This window comes from Lagenorhynchus albirostris, chromosome 10, assembly GCF_949774975.1.
Source record: "Lagenorhynchus albirostris chromosome 10, mLagAlb1.1, whole genome shotgun sequence".
NCBI lineage: Eukaryota > Metazoa > Chordata > Mammalia > Artiodactyla > Delphinidae > Lagenorhynchus > Lagenorhynchus albirostris.
The window spans coordinates 38,080,761-38,091,318 of NC_083104.1; the positions used below are offsets into that span (position 1 = coordinate 38,080,761).

General features: G+C 54.6%; 2 protein-coding genes and 1 non-coding gene across 11 annotated transcripts in view; 2 read left to right on the top strand and 1 right to left on the bottom strand.

The window, feature by feature from the left end:
• The window catches only part of IFRD2 (interferon related developmental regulator 2), a 39,930-nt gene extending 30,977 nt beyond the window's left edge, over nucleotides 1–8,953 (top strand). The window contains exons 2-13 of one of the 6 annotated variants that reach the window (XM_060161782.1): nucleotides 260–379; nucleotides 465–549; nucleotides 656–780; nucleotides 867–1,237; nucleotides 1,323–1,501; nucleotides 1,588–1,693; nucleotides 2,023–2,160; nucleotides 2,246–2,374; nucleotides 2,454–2,549; nucleotides 2,667–4,096; nucleotides 4,221–4,510; nucleotides 5,880–8,953. In XM_060161782.1, the coding sequence (XP_060017765.1) occupies nucleotides 260–379; nucleotides 465–549; nucleotides 656–780; nucleotides 867–1,237; nucleotides 1,323–1,501; nucleotides 1,588–1,693; nucleotides 2,023–2,160; nucleotides 2,246–2,374; nucleotides 2,454–2,549; nucleotides 2,667–2,747 (1,430 nt within the window). In that variant the 3' untranslated portion in view covers nucleotides 2,748–4,096; nucleotides 4,221–4,510; nucleotides 5,880–8,953. Of the gene's footprint in view, nucleotides 1–259; nucleotides 380–464; nucleotides 550–655; nucleotides 781–866; nucleotides 1,238–1,322; nucleotides 1,502–1,587; nucleotides 1,694–2,022; nucleotides 2,161–2,245; nucleotides 2,375–2,453; nucleotides 2,550–2,666 lie in introns of all 6 variants that reach the window. The other 5 variants (XM_060161784.1, XM_060161781.1, XM_060161785.1 and 2 more) reach the window with 5 other exon arrangements.
• Nucleotides 2,788–7,093, bottom strand: LSMEM2 (leucine rich single-pass membrane protein 2). 4 transcript variants are annotated; one of them, XM_060161789.1, is made up of 5 exons: nucleotides 6,963–7,043; nucleotides 6,412–6,456; nucleotides 4,208–4,309; nucleotides 3,928–4,113; nucleotides 2,788–3,819 (listed from the first exon to the last, which is right to left on the bottom strand). In XM_060161789.1, exons 1-5 carry the CDS (start codon nucleotides 6,982–6,984, stop codon nucleotides 3,686–3,688), a joined length of 489 nt encoding a protein of 162 aa, XP_060017772.1. In that variant the 5' UTR covers nucleotides 6,985–7,043; the 3' UTR covers nucleotides 2,788–3,685. The 4 variants fall into 4 exon arrangements, with proteins under 4 accessions (XP_060017772.1, XP_060017773.1, XP_060017770.1 ...); XM_060161790.1 differs by lacking the exon at nucleotides 6,412–6,456 and having other exon boundaries at nucleotides 6,963–7,093; XM_060161787.1 differs by lacking the exon at nucleotides 6,963–7,043 and having other exon boundaries at nucleotides 4,208–4,424; nucleotides 6,412–6,955.
• On the top strand, nucleotides 5,440–5,512 carry TRNAG-UCC (transfer RNA glycine (anticodon UCC)). The gene has a single exon. It is a non-coding gene; the product is annotated as a tRNA-Gly (tRNA).
• Nucleotides 8,954–10,558: the final 1,605 nt, after the last annotated feature.

Consider the following 10,558-nt stretch of genomic DNA (forward strand, 5'->3'; position numbering starts at 1 on the left):
GTCTCAGGGAGGATCTGCTCACCAAGCCTGCCAGGATATCCTAGGTTGGGCCTGGCATGTGACTCTCCCCAGCAGATAGACTTCTTTCCCTTTCTCTTGCTTCCTGGTTCAGAGTCCCCGGCACCAGCCTCTGTGCCTCCCACTCCAGCCTTGAGAAAGGGCAGCATTCTGTCTTGTGGGGTCATGAGGCCGGGTGAGGTAACCCCAGCCGTCGCTCATCAATGAAGGCAGACCATGTGCCCCATTCCACCCTCCCCAGGTGCCCGGAGCAGTACCCAAGCTGACTCAGGTTCCAGTGAGGATGAGGCAGCCAGTGAGGCCCGCAGCACCACCAGTGAATGTCCCAGCCTTCTTAGCACCGCAGCAGAGGAAAGCTTTGGTGAGAGTGGGTGGGAATATGGCAGGGACTCAGTGGGGCTCCGTGGGCTAGGGCAAGAAGCGGGGATGACGAGCTGGCCTTGCAGGGGGGGATGCCGTGGATGAGCAGGGTCAGCAGGAAGACCTTGAGGAGAAGTTGAAGGAATATGTGGACTGCCTCACAGACAAGAGGTACCCCTGATTTCCAACCAATCCCTTCCCCTGTGTCCCTGCTTAGCCCATGCCAAATGTGACCCAGGTAGGATTGGCCCACAAAACCCCTTTCTTCCTCCCCCAGTGCCAAGACCCGGCAGGGTGCTCTTGAGAGCCTGCGTCTGGCCCTAGCAGCGCACCTACTCCCCGACTTCTGGCTGGAGCGCCGCCTCACACTGGCTGATGCCTTGGAAAAGTGCCTCAAGAAAGGTTGGGCCTGGGGGCGCACCTGGGGGGCCTGAACTGGCTGGGTACTGGCCCTTGCTGCATTGACTGACTGGAAGGCATCCCTGCAGGGAAGGGCGAGGAACAGGCCCTTGCCGCTGCTGTGCTAGGCCTGCTGTGCATTCAGCTGGGTCCTGGACCCAAGGGTGAGGAGTTATTCCACAGCCTGCAGCCCCTGCTGGTCTCTGTGCTCAGTGACAGCACAGCTAGCCCTGCTGCCCGGCTCCACGTGAGTGTTCCTTGCCCTGTGACACCCTTCCTTCACCTAATCCCTAAGCAGAGACAAGGGTTCCACCTGCCTCTAGGCTCCCCTGCTCCAAGGGTGAGCCCCGTGGCTGGGAACCCAGGCTCACCCTCTGACCACGGCCTGGCTTTGCCCTCCTCCCAGCAGTGCGCTTCTGCTCTTGGCCTGGGCTGCTACGTGGCTGCCACCGATGTACAGGTAAGTGGCCTTCAGGCACAGGCAGTAGAGCACATAGGCCCTAGCTCTGCCCCTGAGCCACTCCCCTGCCTCCTTGTGCCCCTAGGACCTGGTCTCCTGCCTCACCTGCTTGGAAGGCATTTTCAGCCGGTCCTGTGGTGTGGGTGGCTCCACAGCCCCAGTGGTCCCTGTCAGCCTTCAGGGCTTGCTCTGTGCTGCTCTGCAGGCCTGGGCCTTGCTACTCACCATCTGCCCCAGCGCCCATATCAGCCGCATCCTGGACAGGTAGGGGTGACTGCCCACTGGGAGTGGGAGGGGAAGGGTGAAAGGCCCCCAGCCCACACACATGGCTCAGCCTGCCCCTTCCCCAGGCAGCTGCCCCGGCTGCCCCAGCTCTTGTCCAGTGAAAGTGTGAACCTGCGGATGGCTGCCGGCGAGACCATCGCATTGCTCTTTGAGCTCACCCGGGACCTTGAGGTGTGAGAGATGGCGGGGGGTGGGGGGGCGCAGGGGAGGGTGCCTGCTGATACCACCTGCCCGTATCAGGCTGGGTGCAGGGGATGCCACAGAAAACAAGGTAGCCTTAGGTCATTATGGAGGGGAAGTAGCCCCAACACAGAGGCCAGGTGCTCTGATGGGGCCCCTTAGCGGAGGTGTCCAGTGCAGGCAGGGGCCAAGAAGGGATGCAGGAGAGGGTCAGGCAGAGAAGAAAATGACTTTCTTGGTGAAAGGAAGGGTTTGGGTGACCCCACTGCGTTAAAAGCCAACAGAGCTCAGGCTTCTGCTCCTACGTCCTCCCACTGCAGGAGGACTTTGTTTACAAGGACATGGAGGCCCTCTGCAGCGCGCTGCGCACTCTGGCCACTGACAGCAACAAGTATCGGGCCAAGGCTGACCGCCGGCGCCAACGCTCTACCTTCCGGGCCGTGCTGCACTCTGTTGAGGTACGTGTGAGAAGGGATGCGTCCTAGTGAGGGTGCACCCCTAGGCATAGCCGCCAAGCCCAGTCACAGCCCCTCTACCCTGCAGGGCGGCGAGTGTGAGGAGGAGACAGTCCGCTTCGGGCTCGAGGTGCTCTATGTGGACAGCTGGGCTCGGCGCCGGGTCTATGCTGCCTTCAAGGACGCTCTGGGTTCCGGCATGCACCACCACCTCCAGGTGGGGAAGCGGACGGGGAAGGGGTACCCCGCTTGGCTGTTTCAGACTGGCCTGAGCTCACTGCCTTCTTTGCCCCCAGAACAACGAGCTACTCCGTGACATCTTTGGTCTGGGCCCTGTGCTGGTGCTGGATGCCACTGCCCTGAAGGCCTGCAAAATCTCACGTTTTGAGAAGGTTTGCCCCTTTGTCTTCTCTCCATTCCTGTGGCCTGGAGCTCTGCAGGGGCTGGAGGAGAAGCCCTGGGCTGCCTCCTCCCAGCTCACTAGACCCTCATTCTTTGTCCCACCCCAGCACCTGTACAACGCTGCTGCCTTCAAAGCCAGGACCAAGGCGCGCAGCCGCGTGCGGGACAAGCGGGCAGACATCCTGTGAGGCAGGACCAGCCGAAGAGGAGACTGTCCACATCCTTGCCTGTATTTTTAACAGAAGACAGTGCAACACCTGGTCCCTGCCAGGCATTGTCGCTTTATTTTTTTAATGACAAAACCAAAAACAGACATGGGGGTGGGTGGCTGGTGGCCAGGCCACTTGGGACCTTCACGCTTTGCCCCTGTGCCGGCCCTGTGGCCACTTCCTGCCCTGTCTCAGGGCTGTGGGGCAGGCAGAAGAGGGCTGTCCCTTTCTCGGGCCTTGCTCCCCTGGGATGACCCACTTTCGGGGGGGAGGTGATAGTATCTGGACAACTGCCACTACAACGTGGGGTGGTGAGGCTACCTGGAGTGGATTTATATGCTGAGTTTTAAAGATTTTAGAGATAATTAAACAATGTGCAGTCTTCTGTGGCCCTGGCTTCTGGGTGTTTCTGCCTGCCCTCCCTATCCACCAACCCAGGCTTGGGCCCAGCTGGGCCTCCCTATCTCCATCTCACCTTTGCTCTCCAAAATAATCTCTCCCCAGGGGCCCTCCTCCCCCTACTCAGAGCCCAGCCTGTCTTTCGAGAGCAGAGGCTGGACCCCCACTGGGAGGCCCAGCAGAGTTTGGGTGACCAGGGTAGGCAGCTATTTTTAGACTCCTGAACCTGCTATCTGGAGGACACCAGAGGGTGCTGACAGGCCCCAAGAGGAGCCAGGAGGCTGGTGTCGCTTCCTCTGACCTTGGGCCACACCAAGTGGGGCTCTGGCACCAGAAGGCTTGGCTAGGCCTAGCTTGAGAAGGCAAGAAAGGCAGACAGCTGCGGGGTCAGATCAGGCTCTTATACGAAAACCTCACTAAGGAAGTAGTGTGGAGCAGTAGTGGGAGAGGGGAAAGCTACCAGCGGCCACTTTATTCCCCCCTGCACATACCCCCAGGCCCCAGGTCCAAGTGGCATCTCAACTGGGTGCTCGGGCCTCACTCGAGTTGAGCCTCCGCAGCTGGCTGAGGCTGGCGAGCCGGAGTTTGAGCAGCATTTCCTCCTGCGTTTGCAGTGTGTGTGCCAGAACACGTAGGGATTCGCTCTGCAGCACTAAGACGGGGGGATTATCAGACCACATGCAACCCCACAACACCCGACCCTCCCAGCCCTTCACTGCCTCGGTCTCTCCATTCCACTGGCTTCCTGCGCCCTCCTCACCACTCAGGTAGACGGCCAGGACAGCCAACGCCAGGCAGGTGAGCACGAGCAGTGCAAGCAGCAGCAGGAAGCTGCCGCGGCTGTGCACGGGGCTGCAGCCGGTCTGGGTACACATCGGTGGACGCAGGATGCCCAGCAGCTCATCCCATGGCTGCGCCTCCTCGGCCAGGTAGGGCCACAGTGAACCTGCAGGGCAAACGGGGGATCAGGAGGGCGGCAGGTGCGCCTGCTTTCCTCCCTTCTCCCAGTCCATGGGCCCCACCCCCCTGCACCCTTTCACCTCCACTGTGTAGATCGCTGATGGACTCCACCCGGTGTAGGCGAACCTCCTGCACATGATTAGGAGCCAGTGGTGCCCTGCTCCTTGTCGGTGCCACGGTGTCTGCAGGGGCAGCGTGGGGCTGATTCAGCCAGCAGGTCATGCCCTCCCTTCTAGATGGCGTCGAGCAGCAGCAGGGGCTCAGAAGAGGTAGCAGGGGCATTTGGCTCCTGATCCCCTAAAACCAACTCAGGAGTGACCCGTGATTTGGAAGCAAGACAATGTGAAAACTGCGTACACCTGTTTCACCCACAGTAGCAGAAGGTGCTGCTTGACTTACATTTGTTTCCTTCCAAGTACCTCAGGGACTTTCAGGCATTCCTCTCTGCTTGCTCGTTTCTAGAGAATTTATCAGTCTTGGAGAACTCGACCCACAGCCCATGAAGTTCATTCCTGCTTCTGCTATCAGTTTTCCCTGCAGACCCTGTGCCTGGGGCCTTCTCCCGGTCCCCAGCAGAAGCAGCCCTATTCTAGCCAGCTTTTTGCCTTTTGCTCCTGGCCTCAGCTCTGCCTCCTTTTACATACTAAGTGTGATTCTGCTGTGAACCCTGCTGTTCTCACTCAACATCATGAGCGGAGACCCGTCTTTGTTAGCAAACTGTTCCACTTGCCTTTGAGGTCTCCCCTCAGGTATCTCTTCGAGGCTGCCTGGGCATTTAGGTTGTTTCCAATCCCCTTCCTAAATTAATAACCCCTGGAAAAGGACACGCGTCATGGAGTATAAAGGCTTTCCCCCAATTTCCCAATAGTTATTAAGGATGGATTCCCAGAAGCAGAATTACTGGGTCAAACAGCAGGGACTTTTTCTTTTAACTTATCATCACATTGTCCTCTGGAGTAGTTGTCCACAGCCTCCAAAAGAGTACAATATCGCCACCAACAGGCATCTCCATAGAAAAAAATTTATGTACATAAGTGTGCACATATATACTTGCTAAGTTGGGAGATGAGAAAAGGCCTTTCTTGACCAATTTTGTTGGGGGTCTTTGCTTGGGGAGCCTCACCAATATCTGTGTGGCTTCCTAGTTCACAGCCTCTGCCCATTTAGTCACTGGGGCTGTGTACCATTCTTGTGATTTTAATTACTTATTTTTGGACCCAGTGAAGTATTTATTTTGTGATTTCTAAAAATTATATTTTCTTCTGGTGGTGCTTTCCACCCCTGCCCTTAAAATCTTGGCCCCTTTGGGACTTCCCTGGTGGTCCAGTGGCTAAGACTCTGCACTTCCAATGCAGGGGGCCCGGGTTCGATCCCTGGTCAGGGAACTATATCCCGCATGCCGCAACTAAGACCCGATGCAGCCAAATTAAAAAAAAAAAAAATCTTGGCCCCTTAAGATCTCCAGATGCCTAGCTGGAAGCTAGATAACAAATTCAGGGGCATTGGCGGGATACCTCCTGGTAGACTCAAGGGTGATTGGGCTCTCTGGGTCTAACACTTTCAGAATAGTACCTTAACCTTCATGATTTGCTTGAAACTGACCTTTGACATGCTCAAAAATGTGTAAAACAAAAACCAGTGCTGTCTGTCGTTATGTCTGGGTGGTGGTGGATTGGGGTTCGCATTAAATTCTCTGCACTTGGCTGTGTTTTTCCCCACTTTTAAATTGATCTTGAGTTCTTTCTGTTCCAGGAAGAACACATAGTAAGTGCCATCCTTAAAACCTCAAAAAGGGACTTCCCTGGTGGCTTAGTGGTTAAGAATCCGCTTGCCAATGCAGGGGACACGAGTTCAAGCCCTAGTCCGGGAAGATCCCACATGCCGCGGAGCAGCTAAGCCCATGCGCCACAACTACTGAGCCTGCGCTCTAAAGCCTGTGAGCCACAACTACTGAAGCCCGGGCGCTTACAGCCCGTGCTCCGCAACAAGAGAAGCCACCGCAATGAGAAGCCCGTGCTCCGCAACGAAGAGTAGCCCCCACTCGCCGCAACTAGAGAAAGCCCACGCACAGCAACGAAGAGCCAACGCAGCCAAAAATAAATAAATAAATATTCAAAAAAAAAAGCCCTCAAAAGGAAGCAAACACTCCCACACCCAGGGCCAGGCCCCTCCCATTCAGTATAAAATGTCAAAAATGTGATGGGGGGAGTTGACCAGTTGGGCCAAGCTGGAGCCTTGGTGCAGCTGGTCCTGCATCCTGGCCAGCACTGTACCTAAAGCTTACCAGGTCCCTGCTCTGGCGCCTCTGAGCCTCCATACATCTTGCATGCTGTGAGTCAATTAGGAAAGTGGCCACCAAAGTCTTTAACTAGAAGTCAGTCCGGCCAGGCCAAGAGACCCCAACCTTTAGCCAGTTGGGGCCACACAGGCCCACAATGGAGGCAAGAAACCTATCCAATCCCAGTCCCTGGGTCATGTGCCCAAATGCTTTGCAAAACCACTGCCTGCCCCCAGTCCCAGTGCCCTCCCTGAAGGAAGAGCTTAACTGGCCAGCCTGCCCAGCCCATACCCACTTGGGCACAGCCTGTAGTTGACCCTCCCCTGCCCCTAACCCCTCCCTGGTGTCCTTAGCAGGGGGTACAGGTATGAGGTGAGGAGGCATTCGGGGCATGGTAGGCCCTTCCTTCACACATAGGGGGCCAGTACTTTTACTTGACCTAGGACACGGTGACTGATGACTACTCAAGTGAGGTCAGTAAGAAAGGGGCCAGGTTTCTCCATGGTCCACAGGGTCACAGCATTGGGGCCTTACCCTCCCTCACAGTCATTTCCTACCTTCTTGGGCCTCCTCCGGCATGGTGGGTGTTGGGCAGGCAGGGGGTCGATGAGAGTGCCTAGTACCAGGACCAGATAGACGCAGCAGTGGCTCCTCTGAGAGCCTGGGGAAGGCCTGGCTGCCTCCCAACCTGGGCTGAAAATAGGCGTGAGCTCAGCACACTGGGCTATATTTAGAGGGGGCACCTCCCAGCCATGGGAAGGAGCAGAGTGACCCACATGGACCAGCCTAGACGATCTACCTGGTGATGGAGCCCAGGCAACAGCACACCTCCAGTAGTGCGGTACCCTGGGAACCCTGCTACTCATGTTTGCAGGGCCTTGGTGTCTTCATCCAGACAAGCCTCCTCAGGCTCACCTCCAGTGATGTCCCACATGGCAAGCCCATGCAAGGGAGCCCTGTGCATCTCCACCCCTCCACCCCCTGAAGACTCCTACCCACAGCGGGTTCATCTAGCAAATGTGGGACAAGCACCCACCACTGATCTGCTGGCATCACGAATTAGGAGTGATGGACAACTGGAGCCCAGTGCCCTGAGGGCTCTGAGAGTCCCCAAAGGGGACAGAGACACCCCCAATACCTGCAGGTACCCATGCTGGTACCTGAAGGAACATAGGTTGAAGGTTGATACTTCTGTTACTAAGTTTACAACTTTGGGTAAAGGAATGCTCCCTTTCAGACCTGTTTTCTCATCTGTAAAGCAGGAATAACAATGGTTCCTACCTGGCACAGTGCACATGAGAATGAAAATATAAGCACGTGTCTGAAGCACTTAGGCCAATGCAAAGTTTTGATCCTCCTTCCTCTCTCCATAAGGGAGTACAGGTCACACAAGTTCATGTGAGGATGCATGGCACCACCTGCCCTTAGAGAGGGAGTGGTCCAGCTTAGGACCCACCCTCTGCTGTTGAACCCCTGTGCCCCTCCTTCCCAAATGGGCCAAAGCAAGACATTAGGCTCTACTTAAACATCTGAAATCCATCACTCTGCTGTATCCTTCTTGATATTCCTCAAACTCAAGCTTGTTCCCACCTCAGGGCCTTTGCACTGGCTGTTCCCACCTGGAATGTTCTTCACTAGATGTTCCCATGGCTGACTCCTTTTCATTTAGCTCAAATGTCACCCCCTCGGTGAGGCCTTCTGCTCACATTCTTTTCTACATCACCCAATTTTATTTTTTTCATAGCATTTAGCCCAGAAATTATATCATCCAGAATATACAGTTGACCCTTGAATAACTATAGGGGTTAGGGATCCCAACCCTCTGTGCAATGGAAAATCCACATACAACTTTACAGTTCACCCACCCTCTGTAACCATGGTTCCGTATCTGCAGATTCAACAAACCAGGGATCCAGTAGTACTATTTATTAAAAAAAATCACATGTAAGTGGATCCTGTACAGCTCAAGCTGGTATTGTTCAAGGGTTAAGTGTACTATGCATGTCAGTATCCCCAAAGGCCCTACAGAATCCACTCAGTCACATGGAAACCACCTTTAATCCTCACCACAGCATCCTTAAAATAAATAGGTTTTGAGACTTCCAGGAGGTGTCCAAGGCCATACAGCAAGAACTAGTGAGACAGGGTGGGACCTGGCACCCTTTGGTGCAGTGCTTACACCTGGACAAACATCTCCTGAGCAAAAGAATACAAAGAAACCATAAGGGACTAAAAATAACTATGCACCTGCAAATGGGGCAAATTATGAACAATATACAAAAAGACCAAAAACCCAACTGCCACTTCTGAACTGCTGGGAGCAAAAGGAGTGCTCTACTCACGATTCCTGCCCACGACACCACCAAGAGGGTGGGCAGACCACCTAAGCCACCCCTACCGCCTGAACCATGGATCTGACCCTACCCTCACCCCATTTAAAGGACCAACTCACCCCCCAGCCCCGCTTCAGGGAGCAAGCAAGGCAACCTGTTCTTTTTGCTCCCGTGTGCTGCGGCATGAGTCCCAATAAAGCCTTGCCTGAATTTCTCGTCTGGCCTCATCAATTTCTGTTCACTGAAGAGTCCCAAGAATCTGGGTCGGTAACGTACGTGGTGGCAACTCCACCGGACACCCATGAGGCCGTTTGCCCCCTCCCTGGGAGAGAATCCAGGCACCTCTGGAACCAACAAACGCACTTTCCCCGTAGGTGACAAGCTGCCGCCTGAACCTCTTGTTTCAGCATAACCACGTTTGGTAAGTCTGCCTTCCTGGCCCCTGAGAGTCTCAGTACCATCATGCAGGCAACGCTTTCCCCTCCCCTTTGTCCTTTTTCCCTCATGGTTTTCCCTTTCCCTCTCCTGATAGCTCTCTACTTCCCCTTTCTCTGTCCTCTTGTTCCAACAGAGTGGACATCGGGCAGCTACAGCACCACTCCTCTCAGCTTGTGAGACCATGCTCCCTCTGGCCAACAACGACTCACCTTGATGGATGACAAACAGAGGTGGGAGAGGCTCGCCTCAAGCAGTGCAGGTCTTGGTCCAGCAGGCTCTCCCGGACAGGAGATTTCTGAGAGTGATAGAGGTTCAACCCTCATATCCTATAGTTTTTGCAAGTACAATCATCACAATATCCTCACCTTTATTTTCCTGCCGCCAAGAGAAATCCCATCAGGAAAGGGCCAAGGCAGATTTCTATGAAAACCTGTGGGTGCAAATCCTACCTGAGGGTTAGAGTCCTACGTATGATGTATAAATTGTACGCATGCATAGAAGTCCCACCTGTGGATCACAATCCCACAGAGACGTACAAATGGTTGTTTCCCAGGATTAATCACCCCAGTGGGCAGTGGACAGGGTGCTCCCTCCTTCACTGGCCCTTTCTGAAAGTGCGCAGACTGGTGCCTAAATAGACACCTGCTGGGGACAGGTTGAAACGGCAATCTCTCTCTCTCTGTCTTTTCTATCCCTCCTCCCTTTACCACTCCCTTGATTCTTACACCTACACTCCTGTTCCTTTCATCCTGGGGACTCCTTCTTTGTGTCACGAACTCTGGGGAGGAAATTCTGTGACCCCCCTTGGTGGTTACGCAAGGCCTCAGCTCCATCTGGCCCCTGGGAGCTCCAGTTTTAGCCCCAAATTTATATGTAAACATGAAAAACACCCAGGGAATCCTAAAAGACTATCCTCGGGGTTGCATTCTTAACAACTGGGTACGATTTAAATGAGGCGGTTTAGAAAAGAATAAGCTGGTTTTCTCTTTCAACACAGAATGACCCCAATGTGCCTTGGGTGACCCGGCAAAGTGGCCACAGAATGAATCCCTTGACTTTACACCATTTTACAACTGGACCTGTTCTTTAAACAGGCCCCAAAATGGGGGAAGTCCCACAAGCACAGGCCATTATAAAACTCTGTCAAGACTCTGGTCTGAGGGATTCCTGTCGTGTGTGTTTAGCCTCTATTTCTGTGTCTCTCCAAGAAGGTTTAGATCCAGACCCCTCTTTCAACCACCACTAGCCATCAGTACACTGAGCCACCTTTTCCATCTCCCGTTTCTGCCCCTTCACCGTCTTCAGCCCCGCACCCCCACCTTACCCCATCAAATCAGAAACCACAAAATCAGAGCCCCGGGGCTTTCCCCAGTGGGGCTCCA